The sequence below is a fragment of the Mya arenaria genome, chromosome 2, assembly GCF_026914265.1.
Source record: "Mya arenaria isolate MELC-2E11 chromosome 2, ASM2691426v1".
Lineage (NCBI taxonomy): Eukaryota > Metazoa > Mollusca > Bivalvia > Myida > Myidae > Mya > Mya arenaria.
Genome location: NC_069123.1, coordinates 18,988,377 through 19,009,784, shown reverse-complemented (window position 1 = coordinate 19,009,784; position 21,408 = coordinate 18,988,377). Strand labels below are relative to the sequence as shown.

The following is a 21,408-nucleotide window of genomic DNA, read 5'->3' as shown; positions in this document are numbered from 1 at the left end:
CAGGCCCAACCTCCATGTCAATTATGAGGGTCATGGGTGCAGGCATTGTTGAGTTATCACTCGGACAACCTTTTACCATTCAATGTCACTATGACCTTGATCTTTGACCCGATGAGCCCCAAAAACAATAGGGGTCAGCTACTGGTCAGGCCCGACCTCCAAGTCAAGAATGAGGGCCAAGGGTGCAGGCATTGTCGAGTTATCACTCGGACATCCTTTTACCATTCAAGGTCACTGTGACCTTGACTTTTGGCCCGATGACCCCCAAAAACAATAGGGGTCATCTAATGGTCAGGCCCAACTTCCATATCAAGTTTGATGACCATAGGTCTAGGCATTGTTGAGTTATCACTCGGACAAGCTTTAAAATTATTTTACCATTAAAGGTCACTGTGACCTTGACCTTTGACCCGATGAGCCCTAAAATCAATAGGGGTCATCTACTGGTCAGGCCCAACCTTCATGTCAAGTTTGATGACCATACGTCCAGGAATTGTTGAGTTATCACTCGGACAAGCTTTGGTCTACCGACGGACCGACCGACCGACATACCGACATGCCTGTGCAAAGCAATATACCCCTCTTCTTCGAAAGGGGGCATAATAATGCAATTTGAATCTTCCAAAGTGTAGCAAACATGGAAAAGGTGAATAATACTTTCAGAGGGGATAAATCTTAATATAAATACAGTTGGACAGGGTTGGCTTAAACTCGAAGGGACCGGCGAAAAATACCTCGGAAAATTGTAGCCAAGCGGGAATGCAAACGTTCAATATAAAAAAGCTGGTCCTTAACATTCAGTTTGAGCCATCAAGGAATTCGAGCCAAGGGAGTTCCATCCAATGGGGTTCGACTGTATTTGTATCAACTTAAGATATCTTATAATAACTTTATATGTAACACATTCATTGTCTAACTTACTGGAAAGACACACAGTTTTCCTTGTAACAGAAAAAGCTACAAGATATTTCATCACTTTATAAATGTTTTTTATTATTATTGAAATTACAGGATGTTACAGGATGTTTTCAAATATTAAACTCCCTGAGCACTGCTTTGACAGAAATATGAAGATGATTCAATCAAGATGTTTTAAGAACCAGTAAAAAAATGCATTGATTTGACCTTTGACCCTCTGACCTAAAAATCTACTTTCATGCTTCTTCTGGTCAGATCCTTCTTGAGTTTCTATGATTGTTGACTGTATCCTAGTGATCCCATTAGCAATAAGGGTCTGTTGGTCAAGGGCAACCTACCAGTAAAGTATGACTGTTTTCTATAACTAAAACAGATCTTCAGTTGTTTTGTAAAGAAAGTATCGATGTATTCTCTATTTATCCTGATTCTTTTAAGGTCATAGTAAATTCTTGCATTGAACATACGAAAGAAGTCCCTACCTAGTATGCAATTTCTGTTTATATCTTTGACTATCAAAAATTCATGGTTAAGTTTCTGTGTTCCCATTTGAAAACTAAAACAGATCTTCAGTTGTTTTGTAAAGAAAGTATCCATAAGACTGTTGACCGTGACCTTTAACCTTGTGATCCAAAAAACAATGCACCAGGTTGTCTAATGGTCAAGGACGACTTACATATATACAAATGAAGTTTGATGGTCTTTGTGTTTTCATTTTGATTGCCCAAATGGATAATCGATTCATACCAAACAAAGGGAGTATACATGTAATAAAAATCGGGCATTATATTTAAAACACGAAACAAAACATGATGTTCGGATTTGTTCCGTCAACTAGTAAAGGAAAACTGTCCATGTTTAATTACAGGGGTTTCTCTTGATTAATGTTTGCCCTGTAGTCTCTACAGTATACATATATGCATACTGGAAAATGAGTATTTGGTACAAAAAAGTAGATAAAAACCAGTTTTTTAACATGGAATATCGTACCAGATATATATATATATATATATATATATATAAACACTTTACTTAACAAAAACGTTTCAGTTTTTTATGATTTTTTTTATTTGTTATATATTGAATAAATTAGATGCGAAGTATTTTTCATACGTGACGTCATATAATTTTTTTATCAACAAAGTCTACGATTTAGTGGGACAGCCCTCTTTTATATATATATATTGTATAGTATGTTTTTGATAAGTGTTGTGTTTAGAAATGTATAGGCAATTAAGCGAACATGAAAAATGATGAATGCGCCCAGATATGTTTTAAACCATACAACAGCAGATATAAATACAAAATTTAGGATGCTGGTTCTGAACACAGGTAATGTTTAGGTTGTGTCAAGTTCCGGTGGTTCTGAACAATGTTTGTTTATTGGTACCGGGTAATTGTTTTAATGTATTATGAAGTGTATAACAAAATAGACTTGGAATTAAATGAAATATTATTTTATTTGCTCCTTCAAATAATAGATAAACAATGTGAACTGTATTCAACTGCTGCATACCATTTTGATTTAAACGTAAAATACTTGTTTGAAATAAATTTAAAGAAAACCTATAAAACTAACTTTTGCATTGAAAAGCATTACCAAATATGAAATCATATTAACACTATTTTTAATAGCAAATTAAATAATTGCCAACCGGTTTAAAATAAATCTGCTTTTATCACACTTTACTTATTTTGTCCACTGCGCCATACATTATACTTTATTATTCCCTAAATTGTTTGAAAATATTTAGATATTTGTTGAATAGACATTTCAAAAAATTTGTTTAATTTGATTTATTTAGAGAACTTTTGTGAATTAAAGGTTACTTTGTTTAGTAATTTGTTCAAATGCATATGAAGTGAATATTAAATATTGTGTGACACATTTTGATACTTTGATATTATTTGATGTCGTGAAATTGTGATTTTATTGACTTCGAAACTTTTGTATAAGACTTGGCTGATGATGATTAGTGATTGACTATATTGATGAAGATGATCGGTGATTGACTTTATTGATGAATTGATGATGATTGATTTCGATATTTGACATAGACATTTTGACTGAAGTGAAGTAAATTGGAGAACTTGGCATTAAAAGCGTTTGACATATTAGTCATTTAAAGAATATTGAATACATAGACAAGTGAACCAGTGCTGGTGAAAAATGATGACTTTATAAGGGACGTGTGCATTGAAGTGCATTGAGAACAGGAAGTGATTACTTGCTGTAGTGAATTGAGGATTAGTGACTTGGAGATTGGTGATTAAGAAGACTATGGTGTAACAATTATGCCATAATATGAGAATTGCCTGTGAACTCTTAAGGTTTTTAATGAATTAAGATTTTTGAAATTTATTTTACATGGTGATTGATATTAGCCTTTTGACTTTGTGATAGTTGTTAGAAATGTATGGTGTACAATTACTGACATTTGAAATTATTTGTTGAATTTTATTTCACATAGATCTATGATTATTTTAGTAGACTGAGGTAGTTGATGATACATGGTGACATATATTGAAACATAGAATGCTACAGTGGTGCCATATGATAGAACTTATTGAAAATGTGATATAATCATGGACATGATGTTGTGTAACATGTGAAGTTTTAGATGGATGAACATTTATGAAGGTGTTGATGACATTTAGTGAAGAGATGATCATTTGATTTGGGGATTATTATTTATTGAAAAGTGAAAGTTGATAGTGACAATTGTAAACATGGGTGACTGTGATGGTGATAGTGACCTTGAATGGGAACATGAAGAGTACTTGTATCCTAAGTTGCCAACATTTAGTGGTGTTGCGGAAGAAGATGAGGTCTGTTGGGACACTTATAAGTTTGAAATTGAAATGCTTTTGGAAAGTGGTGTACATAGCCAAGAAGAGATTTTGTTGGGCATGAGACAGTCATTAAAAGGGAAAACTTATGAATCCATGAGATGTTTAGGTATAGACGTGAAAGTAGAAGAAGTTATTTTTCATCTTGAATGTTCATACGGACGTGTGGAATCAAAGGAAGATGTATTACGCCAACTTTATTCGTTGGAACAGGATATTGATGAAAAGATAGTGCATTACTGTGATAGAGCAGAAGAAATATTTTATAGAGCTATTCAATTAAATGGAGTTAGAAGGTCTGATACTGAAATATTGAGACAAGTTGTTCATAAAGGGTTAAGGAGAGACATTAGATTGAGATCATTGTACAAACTCGAAACAGTTCTTGAATATGAGAAGTTTAAAGTGGAATTAAGAAAGATAGAAGCAGAGATTGATAGAGAAATAAAAAAGGGAGATAATTGGTCAATGGTAAGTGATAGGTTGTAAACCACTAAAATCTCACTGGGCTACATAAAAGAGGAGATTGAACGTAGAAGTAACTGTAGTGTAAATCAGAACATTGAACCTGAGAATGAGGATAGTGAAAAGTTTGATAAGATGAGAGACTTGTTACAACAATTATATGATAAGATAGAAACAGCAGCACAAGACATAGGAAGGGATTACTTTACGCCCAATACCTACAGATTTAACAGGAGGTATAGGAGACACAATGGCAATTACCCAAGAAATAGAGAAAAGTATATTCCTAAAAGACCATTAAGTTACAGGAACTTTATGCCTACTTGTTATCAGTGTGGCATCAGGGGACACATAGCTCGAGAATGCCCACAAGTAGTATGTGCGCCGGTTGTGGATACTGAACGGAAACCAAGAAAGGAATCAGAATTGGTTGGAGATTCCAATGAAGCAGTAGTTAGAATAAATGGACAAGAGACAAGAGCACTTATCGATACTGGAAGTTGTGTCAGTTGTATAAGCCAGACATTTTATGATGAACACTTAAATGATAGTGACATAAAGCCATTGAAGAACTTGTTAAGAATTGAATGTGCTGGTGGACAAAAGTTACCATATATGGGATATATTGAAGCAGAATTAGACATTACGGATGGTATGAAAAATTCTAATAAACAACATTGCCTTTTCCTTATTACCAATGATACAGCATTTTCCAGAACAACACCTATTTTACTTGGGACTAACATACTAAATGAATTACTGACTGAATGCAAGAACAACTTTGGCGAACAGTTTCTTCAACGAGCAAAGCTACATACACCATGGCTCTTAGCATTTAGAAGTATCGTGATGAGGGAGAAACACTTGAAGAAGAACAAGAACAGGATAGCAGTGATAAGAAGTGCAATTCCACAGAAGGTTACTATAAGGCCGAATGAAAGTATAGATATAGAGGGGTATGCAGACAGGGAAATTAACTACAATGAGACTTCAGCATTACTGCAGGAATCAGATCAGTCCCACTTGCCAGATTGCATTGATGTTACCCCAGCCGTGATTCATTACAAGTACAAACAGAACAAGCCAATAACGGTTACCTTATCGAACCTGACAACAAATACAGTGACTATTGAGCACAGATCCATTCTTTGTGAACTCCAACCTGTGAAGATTGATAATGAAGTTATAAACAAGATAGAGGAAGAGACGATTAGAGATGTACTGAAAGATATCCACATAGATGAACATGAAAAGCTTACGCCCGAACAGAGACAACAAATTGATGAACTTCTTGAAAAACATCGTGACATATTCTCCAAAAGTGACACTGATATTGGCAAATGTGACCTGATTAGACATAGAATCGACCTCCTTTCAGAATACCAGACACCTTTCAAGCAAAGACACCGAAGAATACCCCCAAACATGATAGATGAAGTAAGGCAACACCTAGAACAACTTTTAGCATCAGGAATTATTAGGAAAAGCAAGTCACCATGGGCCTCAAATGTTGTTCTCGTGAGGAAGAAGAATGGGAAGTTGAGGATGTGTGTGGACTACAGACAACTAAACAACAGGTCAGTTAAGGACGCATACGCATTACCACGCATAGAAGAGGTGTTCGACGTGCTACATGGAAGTCGTTATTTCACCACGATCGACATGAAAGCTGGATATCACCAGGTAGAACTTGAAGATGAACACAAGGAACGTACAGCTTTTACTGTTGGACCTTTAGGCTTCTATGAATATCTAAAAATGCCGTTTGGACTTTCCTCAAGTCCAGCTACCTACCAGAGATTAATGGAGGAATGCCTAGGAGATCTAAACATGAAAATATGCGTAATCTATTTAGATGATCTTATAATATTTTCCAACACCTACCAAGAACACCTAGACCGAATAGATCAAGTTTTGACACGACTGAAAGAATGCAACCTAAAATTATCTCCTGAAAAATGTTATTTTATTCAAGACAAAGTCAACTTCCTTGGACATGTTGTGAGCGAGTCAGGAATTGAGACAGATCCAGCGAAAATTCAGAAAGTACGTGACTGGCCTACCCCGAAGAATGCAGATGATTTGCGATCATTTCTTGCTTTCGCGGGATATTATAGACGCTTTGTGAAGGATTTTAGTAAGATCACCCGCCCATTGTCTGACTTACTACCAGGGACACCCACTAAGAAGAACAGATACGGGAAAACAAAGAAGACAGAGAAAGTTTGGAAGTGGACCGAAGAGGAACAGAAAGTATTTGAACAGCTGAAGGTTATATTGACAAACCCACCGATACTAGCATATCCAAACTTTGACATCTCTTTTGAATTACATACAGACGCTTCATTCAAAGGACTTGGTGCAGTATTATATCAATCACAGGACAATTTGAAAAGGGTTATAGCATATGCCAGCAGATCATTGACAAAATCAGAGAAAAATTACCCAGCTCATAAACTTGAATTTTTGGCTTTAAAATGGGCAGTAACAGACAAATTCTCAGACTACTTGAAGATGAAACATTTTAAAGTATTAACAGACAACAATCCCTTGACATACATTTTGACTTCAGCGAAGCTTGATGCGACAGGCCAGAGATGGTCATCGGAATTAGCACAGTATGATTTTGAACTACAATATCGAGCAGGATTACACAACCAAGATGCTGATGGAATGAGTAGATATCCTCACACGGAAGTACAGACAGAAGGTGGAAAAGAAGTAACAGTAGACGATAAGACAGTGAAAGCGATTTGCGGAGTCATAAGCATACCATACATTACAACAATACCGGCAATGACAATCAACATAGTAGAAACGTTAGAAGCACCTGGACAAGTCATGGCTCAGAAAGAGGTCAGAGAAATCAGGAAAGCCCAAAGAGAAGATGAATTGATTGAGAGATGGCGACGAGCAGTCATAGACCAAATACTACCTAAAACCAACCAGGGAAGAGATGATGTGACCATAAAGCGACACTTCAAGAACATGAAGATGAAAAGGGGCATACTTTACAAGACACTACACGAAGAAGGTGGCACAAAAGATCAACTAGTATTACCCAGAAAGTATAGAGCTGAAGTAATTCGTGGATTACACAGCGATGTAGGACACCCCGGACGTGAAAGAACTGTAAGCTTGATAAGGGAATACTTTTATTGGCCAGGAATGACAGCTGATGTAGACAGATGGATCAGCAAGTGTGACCGCTGTTTGAGAAGAAAGTCACAGACGAACACCAGAGCCCCATTAGTGAACATTTCAACAACATATCCATTAGAAATGGTGTGCATAGACTTTTTAACCCTTGAACCATCCAAAGGTGGAATAGCAAATGTACTAGTAGTGACAGACCACTTTACCAAATATGCTCAAGCCATACCTACTAGAAACCAAACTGCCAAAACCACAGCTGAAGCTATTTACAACAATTTCTTCGTCCACTACGGAATTCCTACCATCCTTCACTCTGATCAAGGCGCTAATTTTGAATCTGAAATAATTGCAGAACTTTGTAAACTTACGAACATTACAAAAAGCAGAACAACCCCTTACCATCCCATGGGAAATGGATTAACCGAGAGAATGAATAGAACGCTTCTAGATATGCTCGGAACACTAGAGAATTGGCAAAAGAGAGACTGGAAGAGATACATCGCGCCACTAGTCTACGCATATAATTGCACGCCCCACGAGTCCACTAATATAGCTCCATTTGAGTTGATGTTTGGCAGAAGACCCAAACTACCATTGGTCGCATCGTTTGACTTGAGAACCGATGAGAAACCGAAGACTCAAGCAGCAAAGGACTACATAGATGACATGAGAGAACGAATGAGAAAGACCAGAGAGATAATAGAGAAATACACAGATAAGGCCAAATTGAAACAGAAAGTGTACTATGACAGGAAAGCAAGGGCAGCGAAGATTAAAGTAGGAGATAAAGTCCTAGTCAAGGTACTTGCATATGAGGGCAAACACAAGATTTCTGACCGATTTGAAGAAGATCTATATAGGGTGATAGAACAGACAAGAACGGACATACCGGTGTACAAGCTCAGAAATGAGAAAACACACCAAGAGAAGACTCTACATAGAAATCATCTTGTTCCCGTGAATTACGAGGATGAAACTGATGAATTAGATGTAGAAGAAGATAACATTAATGAGAAGAAAGAAGATAATGTTCAAGAGGTTGAAGAAATTAAAGCACCAAGAAGTGGTGGCAGAAGTAATGAGATATTAAAGAAGAAGAGTGACGTCACTGGAGAAGAATCAGAAGAATCTGATGATGACACAGGTTATTACTATGTAGTACCTACATATAAGCCTGGGGACGCCCAGATACCTGTAAGAGATGCGGAAGAGACACAGAGAAATGAAGTTGATAGAAGTACTAAAGAGAACAGTAAGGTGAATGAAGCTGAGGTTATTGCAGCTGAAGATGAGATTGAAGTTAGGCCTGAAGAAGTTGAAGGGGGAGTAGAACCGCCTAGAGAAGATTTACACAGAGATAGAAATAACATTGGAGAAGAAAGAGATGTCCGTGAAGATGTGACTAGAGATATTACACATGTCAAGGAGAGACACATATCGCCCAGAGCCGAAATTGAAGATAGATATGATAAAGAAGATACAGTAGTGGAGAGAAGTGAACATGAACCTAGAAGAGGCAGGAACAGAAGTTTATCCAGGAACACTAGAGGTGCTGAAACAAGAGAAGATAATATCAAAGAACATGACAGAGATAGAGAAGATGAAGATGGTACAGTAAGAAGATCAAGTCGAGCACGTAAACCGCCGGTTAGGTACCAAGATTACCACATGCACCAGGTTGCTGCAGATTCAACACCATCAAGATTACAGGCATTACGGGAGTTATTGAACTCAAGAGTGCTTGATAATATTGATTCTGTAATGGCACAGAGACTTGTAGATTCGGTTTGGAGATAAATTTATTCTATTTTGCATTGTGATGTATTTTATTTGGCGTGTTGTATTTGTCGCGTGGACGCTTTGTTTTTAAGCAGGGGGAGAAATACTAACTTTTTGAAAACTTTCAATTAAGAAATTTAATGTTTTTGAGCTTACATTGTTGAAATATTAAAACTATTGAGTTAAAGATAAGAATTTTAAGGGCTTAAGTTGTAGTACTGAAAGGGTGAATCATGTACACAGTAATTAAATAATTACTTTAAGATGTTGTTTTGTCTCTATGAGTTATAGATGTACAAGTATTGCTTAGAGAAGAGTAGCTTATATAGTTCATGGTTATAAGTAAGATTCTAGTTAGAGTAATGACGGGACGTCATTTCATTTGGTGGGGAAGTGTGTAGCCCAGTGAGATTTTAGTGGTTTACAACCTATCACTTACCATTGACCAATTATCTCCCTTTTTGTAAATTGACTTTTTAGAAAAACCAGTTTGATGAGAGCCTTTGTCCAGAACAGGTCATTGTGGCAGACATGTTTGTTTTAAGAAGTTTTAAATAAGGATCTTGGATCATTTTATATTTGGTATGTATTCACTTATGATTTGATATTATCATAAATGATAACCATTGTGTTGCATTTATTCTGAATTTGTGTTTTGGACAATTCCAAGTAAATTACATATTTTCTTGAGATGGTTGAAATGGCAGTTACTTTGACACCCAGTTTTGTGCATGATTTGTTTATGCAATGATTAACTTGCAGACCATAACAGCACTGTGAGAGATGTATGACAATGAGAGCTAGAGATGTTGCTGTGCTGAGTTGTTGTTGATGGCACTTGATTCCATAAATCTGTAAGTAGGCAATGTGTATTGTATTGTGTGATATGAATTGTTTTCTGAATCATGTTTTATTGTTTTATCCATATTTATGTTAACTGGCCACTAGACACATAAATACAGTATTATGAGACTATTGAATATAAGGATGTGTAATAACTGTTATCAAATAACAACAGTAAGATATGTAAAGTATTATAGTTCTCATTTATTTATTATTGTATATTGTCTATTTTCAGTGTGTTGACATATTCGACTTCGACTATTTGAGTATTAGACTATTCGAGTGTTTGATCACTGTTATACCATGCACGTATTGATTGGACATTAAAGATATGTGAACCCTTGACACCTTGTGTGACTTTTCCCCTTATAAGTAATAATACATATAAGTGTGGTGGGACACCAAAGGTTATATTGTCTTTGCTGCAAATTAAGCTGCACGCATAATATTGCTCAAATACTGTGATAATATGAATGACATGTGCTAAATTATGTCCATGTTTCAATATAATGTTTGTGCTTAGAAATGTAACTGTAAAGTAAAGCATTTAAGGATCTACTTCCTGTATTGTTGTTTAATAGACTAGTCAAAATCCATGTTTGGTTTTGTTTTATCAATTTTCTACATGTATATAGTTCCGGACTTTGTTTGGTTATTCCTCAGCATAGTTAAATTTAGAAAAGTCAACCCAAAAACGAGGCTGCAAGACCCTCCCCTCCGTTGGCGCATAACGTCATTCAACTGTGTTTTATGATATTTTCGTGATCTCATTTTGTATTATTTACAAAAAATTTAATGAACGCAGTTGAAATGAAATAGTTAAAAAAAAAATCAATTTTTTTTGTTCAAAATGTTTTGCTTTTTGTTTAGATTTTTTTCTGAATACAGAGAATTTCGGAAGCAAATTTGGAGGAAATCAGTGTTCATTTCGGGTACTGGCTGCAACAAGGGAGCTAGGCGTCAACCTCAAAAGGCCCCATCTATTAATTTAGCGAATACTGCTTGTTTATTACAACCTGCAATTTCAGATTCATTTTGGTAATCGAATCCTGTACATGTATTCAATCGAAAAAATTACCGAACATTCCAATATCAATTTTGCCATTTGTTTGCATTGTATTTCATTATTGTATACGTACAGTAATGTGCTGTGTTTATGTCTGTTGTGTATGATTATTTGTGCTATAATTTGAAAAAATTCCATGAACTTGAATAAATATACAGTTGATTAAGGGATTCCGAATCAGTAAGGACAAATCCAGTGCTGTATAAATATTAGGATAGTCAGTTAAATGAAACAATACATGTTCAGGAGCTCATATATATGGACTAGATTTTCATTACTTTCAAATTATGATGACTAATTTCTACTATTAAGTATAAGATCTAGCAACATTTAAAATTTTATGAACAAGTTTACTATAACATAAATTTATATTATGAACCAATGGCTTAGTAATGTTCTGTAAACTTCAGGCCATGATTTCTATCATTTAATTTTCAGACAAGTATTTTTGGTTCAAACTTCTTGAAGCTGCACTCTCACAGATTGAACGTTTTGACTTTTCTTATTTCTTATTTTTTGTCTTGGAACGAGCCAATTTTTCCGAAAAACCCTGGAAATTAGTGATATAAGATTGCTGACAAAAAATCAGATCACAGATTTTTATATTTAAGTTAAAAAATGATGTTTTATGCATTTTTCTTAAACCGTTAACCGTATTAAGTAAGGGTTTAAGACATAAAACATAAATTTTCGAACGGAAATACAATAGTCTACAATCTGATTTTTTGTCAGCAATCTTATATCATTGGTTTGCAGATATTTATGCACAAATTTGCTCTTTCTGAGATAAAAAAAATAAAAGTTGTAAAAATGGTATACATGTGAGAGTGCAGCTTTAAACCACTCACTATATGAATTTTACTTGCAACTAAAAAGTGATTTTATGTAGAAAGTTGAGTTTTCAACAAATATTTTTACACAAGAATGCAGAATTGTTTACCAGAACGTTATTTACTGTACAATATACAATGCACTAGACTTTGAGACAGCCCCCAACATGTGACCCGGAATTCCCGCAATAACCCACTTTCATTTTCAATGTAAAATCAATATTTATTCTCAATATATTTTTGTGGGGTGCTAGCATCTGTTAAAGTAAATATCCATCTTATGTTAAAACCCAAAATAACAAGTATTTACCACTTATTTACCTATTTATTTGATGTTGTTTCATCCAAAGCGCATTTCCATTACCGGTGCGTCAGTAAAATGGTTCCATGTGCGATATTTGTAAACATGTACACAAAGGTAGTTTTGATGTGTACACGTTCTAAAATTGTTGTAAGCAATAACAAAGCGTCAAACACAATATATATGTAAGAAAAATCTTCATATGCAGGTCATTCTCAGATATTTTCAGGTAAATTTAAACGACTGATTCGGAACTACCCCTGATTCGGAATCCCTTATTAAACTGTACTTTAGATACATAAGTGAATAACACTTGTTGTGGTCAAGAACTGTTTTTCACAACATTTTTAACCTCAAGTATCCCAATTGTCTCCTTTAACGACCACGCCTATGAAAACCCTTATAAACAATATGCCATAATTATGTGGTACGATGTCTCCAACAAAAGTACGATATATTTAATTGGTACGATATTAAATGGCACGAAGTCACCAACATCCTTAACATGAATCATTGAGTGTTTTAACTCCAGTCAGCTATGGTGACAGTTTCACTTAATCTCCACACACAATTCATATAATTACTTACCATGTTTAGATCCAAGATTTTCGAGAAACAATATTGAACAATTATTTTTTCTATCAGTCAACAGTAGTAATATAAGTGATGGATTTTGGTGTACCCTATAATCTGTATGGGAGCGAGACAAATCGGCCCCTTACCAAATCGGCCTACTACCAAATCGGCCCCTAAGACGTTTCGGCCCTGCTATTTCATCCCCTTAATTTAATTGACTCGAGACTTTTCGGCCCCTTACTGAATTTCAACAGAGACATTTCGGCCACTTACTTTTTATTTTATTTTTTATTTAATATAAAGAAAAAACATATAAATTTTCAAATTGTATTTCAAAAGACGTTGTACAGTACATGAGATCTGTAAAGTCACTACTGTACAGTAGACATTCATGAAATATATTGATAAGATTGCAAAAAAAAGCATTAAAATCTAAACCCTTATCTTGAATATATATTTTTTTAAATATAAGAATATGCTTTGTTAAAACTGTTTAATATAAATCAAATATAATAAAAACTCCAAAGAAAAATCGTCTTTGATCAATGCATTCTTTGCCAGGCAAAGTATTGTGTGTGATAAGGTTGTGAGGCCGCTGCAACAGGCCATCACCTGCGATGAATGTGACAGATGGCAGCACCGAGTCTGCGATACAGGTAAGTGTTAGCAATATTAATGTTTTGTAGACAATCCTAAAATGTATAATAAAATCTTTCAAGATATGGCTATGTATGTAACAGCGAGTTATACCATAATTAATGTTATTTAGAATAAAATGCAAATGTTACCAAATTATATCAAAGCTGTTGTCATTGACACCGGACTGGCAGAATATGTTACAAAATGTTTATAACTAACATTGACACGTGGGCATTGGTGGACATCATACTTGAAACACACGCGTGTCTGACATGGTGTTATCAACGTTTAAAGATCTATATTAGCGGGTTTCTTTCATGTTTTTTCCTGTAAATTACTGAAGTCCAGCTTAGTTGATCATTAAAAATCAGTTAAAAGTCAAGGTGAAATTTCATGTCATAAAAGTATCAATAAATCTAAGATAATGCATGATTAAATTTAAAGCTACGTGGCCACAAATTCAATCGTTTATATGTCTTTCCATATTTTTTGTTCATTCAAATTCAACTGATAAATGTGGTAAACTGTTTTTCCATATACCTTTACGTTCCAATGCATATTAAAGTTTGACACTGTTCCCAGAATATTAGAAATCATTACTTAATAGTTGTAAATCATTACTTAATAGTTGTAAAAACTACGCCTTTTAAAATCATCTAGTTTATTTAAAAGAAGTATGTACCCTACTAATTTTAAATATAAAAATGCACACTTATTCATGATTACGTTTCGTTGCTGTGGACTTTTGTTATTTTTTTGTGACCTGAGTGTAGACGAATAAACTTTTCACAGTTCCAACGTCTGACACCCGTGTGGAATGTGACAATTCGTCATAAGACCGTCTGTCTCGAAAAATATAACATCTTATAACTATCAGATTTCTTTTTTCATGAATTATTATCCATCTAAAAAGGTATCTTAGTTGATCAGAGTTGATAACTTCAAAGCATTTTTTGGTTTATCAAAATAATTGTATAAACTGTGGTGAATCTTGGATTTTGAAGCAGTTAGCCATATATCAAAATGACAAAATAGACATAAGTAGATATAAATTGCCGGTGTTGGGACAAAAAAGTTGAAAACACAAGAAAAACATGAAAATCGTTCGATTCTCCATTGAGGAATCGAAAAAATGGCCATCGTTTCAAGGTAACGATTACATCAATGTATGATTCTACCTAAATTCGCTCCCCAAATTCTTAACGGTCAGGCAAGCGTGCGAGTCCGATAAACCTGTGTCCATAGGCCAGCGTGTGCACCCCATCCTCCTGAATGACCCGCTTGTCATCGTTTGCGCTCAATGCTATCTTGTTTACCTCCTCCGTGAATATCTCATGACCGTGGCTGCGTATTTTTTTTTAAGTTGTTTAACACCCATCCCAAAGTTCATCTTAGTTCCAATTATTTTTTGGACGATGCTTCGGTCTAACCTTTCACGTAAAGATGGCTTGTAAATCCCATCCATCTATTCTATCATATTTTTATCACACACACGATTTCGCGTACCGGTATCTTTATTTTTAGCGTAGCACACATCATGATGATACGCGGCATTATCAACACGATTTATTGGAACGCTCCAAGGCTTAGGAGTCATGTACGTCTTTATTCAGCCTTTTGTTTAGATTTGTCCCAGGCCCTGTGAAATTATGCCCTGGTAGATCCATTTCGAATGGAAGCTTGTTAATTATGTTGTTCATGACCCCACTTCCGCTGTGCACACCCTTGACAAATTGTGTCTTTGTTTACCCACATTCCACGCATTTTCCACGCTTCATATTTCTGTTATTTTTAGTAACAACATCTACTATATCCTTAGTATCAGTAGCTCGTTTACATTTTACGCAGTACATTTTTAATATATTACATATTCAAAAAATGGAAGTTAGTGATCTCTCACGGAATGAAATGAATTCAAAAAGGTTTAATAATGAACTACTCCCCAAGTCAATACGTGGAATTATTATAGGTAAGTCAGGTTGTGGCAAGACGACCCTCCTCTTAAATCTTCTTCTACATCCGGGGTGGTTGGACTATAATAAACTATTCGTTTTTGGAAAGAGTCTTTTCCAACCAGAATACAAGATTCTTAAAAAAGCGTTTGAAGAAAAACTTCCAAAAGAGGCTCATGAAATTGAATTGTTCTCCAGTAGCCGTAGTTGAGGAAATGGGTAAAAGCATAACCTATAATATATAGCTTTTTTCCCAACGTCTCACCCGAATATAAAATCATTGAAAACCCAAAATACCTAGTCTATCTACCTATTACGATGGACACAATCAATAGTATGGAAACAGTGTTAACTGATCAAGACGGAAAACAGCTTAATCTTCGAGGAGAACAGTTGACTATACGATTTCATATTCGAGAGGCTTAGGAGGTCGCAGAGCTCCCTTAAGGGCTCGTCCCTCGCTTAAAAAATATGTTGTATTAAAAATGAGTTATACGAACGTAGAAGTGTCAATTTCGGACGGACAAAAGGAAAAGCTCAAATCAGCTCTTCAATCTGGAGAAGCTGTTTGCATAAGATTAAGTATTCACGACCTTAATGGGGAAGATGTTCTTGCACTAACAAAAGCTCAAGTCACTAAATTGACAAAAGCATATCAAAATGGAAAAGGAGTAACAATCAAAATGAGTAAGACTCAAATCAGACATAATCTTAAAGTGGAGGTTTTTTTTCTTCCTATGCTTGCAGGATTAGCAGCAACAGTAGCACCCATTTTATTAAAAACAGTTCTTCCAGCTTTAAGTGTTGGAGCGATGTCAGGACTGGCAAGTACAGGTGTGTCAAAGTTAATGGGTAATGGACTATACCTTAAAAAGGGTGGGTGTTTCATCTAGGGGCCGGTTTGGTAAGGGGCCGATTTGTCTGGTAGCCATCTGTATGATCATTAGCGTTTACGTCTGAATCACTCATTCGGAACTCACCGGCCATTATTGAAAACAAAGTTTTCGATAAAAATGTCCGAGGAGCTCCGAATGCTGAATCACTGACAAACACAACGAAATAGAGAAAATAACCAAATACATTTTAACACATCTTGAGAAAAGTTTGTCCTGTGTACCCAGCGTACTCTGCACAACAAGAGTACTTATCATTACGAATCTTATCTTGTTAACCGGGTAGTAAGTTACTTATTAAGTGGAATTCGCAAACCATAACTAGTTAACCTGTTAATGTTGTACAGCTTAACAAAGGTAACAGGTGGAAGTTCTGGGCACTTTCAATTAAGCCAGTTTTTAGTATTATGATATTTATTTTACCGAAGAAGGTTTGCAAATATTATATATATAGCTAGATAATTATTGCGAAAATTAAGTGTGTACTGACAAAACAATTCGCGAGCGTTAACAGGTTATCTTACGGCAGTTATATGCCACCATAAAAATACAAAAGCTTTTCAACCATATTAAAAATGAGGAAGTAAATCAAACAAAACAAAAAAAATGTGATGGGCATGGTGATCGATGAACAAGGAGTAGACGTACTTTATATATATATACGGTATAATTATTATTAACTTCCCGGTTGCGATTTTTAGTGTACTGGTATATTTCGTTGACGTGTCTTCTTTTAAGTTCTCGGATAGACATGTATATAAAACAAGTGGCCCAAAAGGGCCTATGCTCTACTGGCATGGCTCTTGTGGTCATTTTCAATCCAGAGCATGTACGTTTGAGTAATAGGCAACAAATATATAGTTCACTTTTAGTGTTTGGGTTAGCTGAAAACGCTGAACGTTCAACATCTGAGGACAGTGTTGTAAGCAGATTAGTTGCATGAACTATTTTAATATGTGCCAAGTAAAGGTAATCTGAGGGTAAAAAAATATTTGCTTTCAAAACTGTACTCATCGTCAAAATTTCATTTAAAAATAAAAAGTTGGTCAAAGGTCAAAGTCAAGGACATCCGAGGACAACATTAATGCTTGTTTGCAAAACTGTTCACATGGTCAAAATTTTATTACTGTAGCTTTAAAAATTAATAAGTAAGTCAAAAGGGGTGGGGTCAGCTTTTGCCCAAGGGGCATTATTTCAAATGTTTTCAATTGCAGCATATGATGCTCCACAACAAATTTCAGGTATGGGCCTTGTGGTTTGAAACAAGAAGATTTTGAAAATATTTCTTAAATAAGTCTCTAGGAAAATTGTGACACCCACGGCAGTGCCAGTTTTGACCCAAGAGGCATAATTTGAACAACCATGGTAGTGGACCACTAAATAAAGCCTTGTTCAAAATAGCAAGGATTTGCATAGTGGTTTCAGACAAAAAGGTTTTTAACATTTCCCAATTTAAGGGGGGGGGGGAGGAGTCCGTCCCTTACAAAGAAAAGAGAACTCTTCCCTGAACCTCCGCCAACGTCGCCGAGGTCGTTTTGCATTTGCCGCACTGGTCCCTTGCGGGGCAATCTTCATGGGGGGGTGCAGTAATGACCCCAGGGGCATAATTTGAACAAATCTTCACAAGCAATTGTGACTTTACATGTAAACTTGGCTATAAATAGACTTCGCTCATGTAGACTTGGCTAAAAATAGACTTAGCTTAAAATAGCATTTTTTATACTTTCAAGACCCATAATCCAGGCATGCATGGGCAGATCTGGCTGGTTTTCAAAAGGAACCGAGTTCTAATGGATATCTTAATACTGTACAAGTTTCATCGAGATACAATCAAAACTGAAGACTGTATCATGTTCACAAGCAATTGTTTACAGACAAACTGATTTTTTAATACTATCAAGGCCCATAATCTAGGCATTCATGGTCGGTTTCCGAAAGGAACCAAGCTCTAATGGATATCTAGATACTGTACAAGTTTCATCGAGATACAATCAAAAATAAAGACTGTATCGTGTTCACAACCAATTGTTTACACAATAGCATTTTTTATACTATCAATCGCCATAATCTAGGCATGCATGGGCGGCTCTGGCTGGTTTTCGAAAGGGACCGAGCTCTAATGGATATCTATAGATATAGTATCTATTAGATACTATATAAGTTTCATCGAGATACAATCAAAACTGAAAACTGTATCGTGTTCACAAGCAATTGTTTACAGACGCACGGACGCACATACTACGTACACATTACCATCGCATAAGCTCTTCTGGCCTTTGGCCATTAGAGCTAAAAACATGTGAAAGTTTGACAGTTCAACTGAAACAAAACAAAACTTAAATACCGAAAATATTTGATTACATGGGTCTATACTATTTTTTTTTTATTTTCATTAGCAGTCGTCGACGGGTTTCGACTTGGATCGATAGCTGGATTTCCATTCAATCGCCATAACCATTACACCAATGCCTCCATTCGGAACTCCTCGGCCATTTTTATCGAAAACAACCTCGGATGTACATGTATGCCGGTATATCTGTTGAAGTAGTTCGTAAAATTTTGAATTAAATCATTAATTAAATGTAGTGTTTTAGAGTTGTATTTATTGATCTACGTTTAAATTGATTGCCGTCGAAGTGTATTATTCCAAACATAATTAAGAATCCCAAAAGTTAAGTCACAAAGTTTAACTGCTAAATAAAATTACTACGCGATCTACTTGCAGCATGCGCGCATGTAGTCTTAAGACCACAAACTCCAAAGAACTACTTCTATTCATGTCGTTTTAACTTGCTACACAATAACAAGATACTATTCATTCTATGATTTTAGGCGTTTATATTTCTAATGAGATGTTTTCATTTTTGCATAAAAGCTTCGTTCAGGTGTATTCTTGGCATAGTTTTAGACATTAGGCTTTCAATTTATATAAGCACACATGCCCTGATACGACAGTGAGTCATACATACGTTTGGTGAAGCAAAGTAGTTCGGATTAAACCTGTTTAACATCCAAAGAGTACGACGCATTCATTACAGCACTAGTAGTGTTTCTACACAGGTACTTACATTAAACATAAATAACATTAAATTTATCAATAAACTTTAAAAAGCACAATCCTATTCTCATTCATAAAAACAGACTAGTTCCGATAATCTAAAAATAGTTTCAACTTCATTAACTGACCTATATTCTAAACATAGTTTCTACATACATTAACTGACCACATGTTTGTCCTCACCGCGGGAAAACGACCATCTGATAAGCTCTGCATTTTAAAAGGTATTATTGCTAGTAAAAAGAAAATAATTTTCCTTAAAGAATTAAAACGTGTAAGTTCATAAAATTTGTCTAACGTATGCTATCTAATCAAAGCACCGAAAAACCTTAAGACGCGATTGAAAAGAGCATTTACTGTAACTTCAAATACATTGGGATACGTCGACTGAATTGATATAAAGCTGTGCATTTTGAATGGAATTATTGCTGAAGTTGTTTGTAATAAAATGATTTTCCCTAAACAAAACGTGTACATGTTGTATGTTAATAAAAGGAAATGATATGTATATATATGATGTATTGTATTTTCCTATGGTATGATATCTAATCAAAGCAACAAAAAAACCTTTAGAAACGATTGAAATGGGGCATGCATTGTAACACTAAATACATGGGGATGGGGGATTGCGACGATTGAAGTGACATTTACAAAAACAAAATGACACAAGACGCCATAAAGATATAGATATGTTTGTTTCTTCGCCCAGTGTGGGCACAAGCGCTGTGGGCACATTTTTCACTTTTATTTATGTGCTCTTCACCCATTCCCATAGTTCAAATAAAATTTGCAACCCTCACTTATTTGCCCGCAGATAGTCTTTCAGCGCCTCGCGCTTTGTTTTAGTATGTAAACCATCCAAATACATCCGAGGTTGTTTTCGATAAAAATGGCCGAGGAGCTCCGAATGAATGGCTGCATTACGGCCTGAACCCGTCACGTCACCAAGTGTGATTTAAACAAATGTTGAAAGAAAAATATACCCCCACCGGTTAGTGGTTGATTCACCAAAGGAATACAAAAAAAATCGAACACAAACTGTCATTTTGACGGTTTAATAGTATGTTCGGGTATAGCTATTTAAGTCATTCATTCCATGATCTTTAACCGTCTCCGTGGCCTAGTGGTTAAGCTTCCGCCTACGGAGCGGGAGGTCGTGGGTTAGATCCCTGGCCGCATCAGACGTTAAAAATTGGTACAAGTAGCTCCCTTGCCTGGCGCTTGGCATTTAAAGGGTAGTGCTTGGAAAAGTGGTGTACTCAGTACTGGTTTAACCCAGGAAAGTTGTACCACGTGTATCGGTGCTTTACACCGAGCACGTAAAAGAACCAAGGGGTCTCTTCGAAAAAGAGCTAGGGTATCGCACCCGGACTTCCTTGTATCCCACCACTGTCTCTTCAGCGTGCTGTCCCTTCAGCAAAAACAAAGGACCCCTTGTAAATAAGTGCTTGCACTTTCAGGGGTTATCCTTGACCGCAAGGTCTAAAGAAATACATACATACATTCTGTTTCTAGCTTGTTACGTTAAAACAACCCGAAATAATTCAGTATATTTATTTTTTGTATGATAATAAAACCCCTCCATGACCCCTTTTAGAATTACTACTTTCTGGTCTTGTAAGTTTTCAAAGTTTATTGTAAACTCTCCACATATAATACACGTGATACGAGGTTTACAACAAAAAAAACATACAAAAATTAAATCGGTCAAGCTGTACAGATATCACATTATAATTTTTGAACTGAAATTTCATTGCGTTCCAATAATCACGTTTCACACAAAAATAAGATATCATATGAATTGACAACATGAACAAATTCTTTGTCACTATTATGCATGATTATATTCCATCAATATTTAAAGAACCAACATTGATGGCAATATTTTCTCCAATGTTGTAGTCTGATATTGGCGTAGGTGTCGGCAGAGCCGTCGTCATCCACTCAGCTCTCGGTGTTGTCGTCGGCTGGGTTCGCGGCACATCTGTCGTTGCAGGCTGGTTCGTTGACGCGGCCGCGGTCATAGTCGTCGCCTTGTTCCACGGTGTTGCCGTTGGTCAAGCCACCGTGTCATCAAATAATATA

The 21,408-nt window shown here is 35.8% G+C and overlaps 1 protein-coding gene across 3 annotated transcripts in view; it reads right to left on the bottom strand.

The window, feature by feature from the left end:
• LOC128218349 (exportin-6-like) overlaps positions 1–12,915 on the bottom strand; it is an 86,158-nt gene extending 73,243 nt beyond the window's left edge. The window contains exon 1 of one of the 3 annotated variants that reach the window (XM_052926001.1): positions 12,794–12,915. In XM_052926001.1, the coding sequence (XP_052781961.1) occupies positions 12,794–12,796 (3 nt within the window). In that variant the 5' untranslated portion in view covers positions 12,797–12,915. Of the gene's footprint in view, positions 1–12,014; positions 12,169–12,225; positions 12,461–12,793 lie in introns of those variants that run through there. The other 2 variants (XM_052926010.1, XM_052926019.1) reach the window with 2 other exon arrangements.
• Between the last annotated feature and the right edge of the window lie 8,493 nt (positions 12,916–21,408).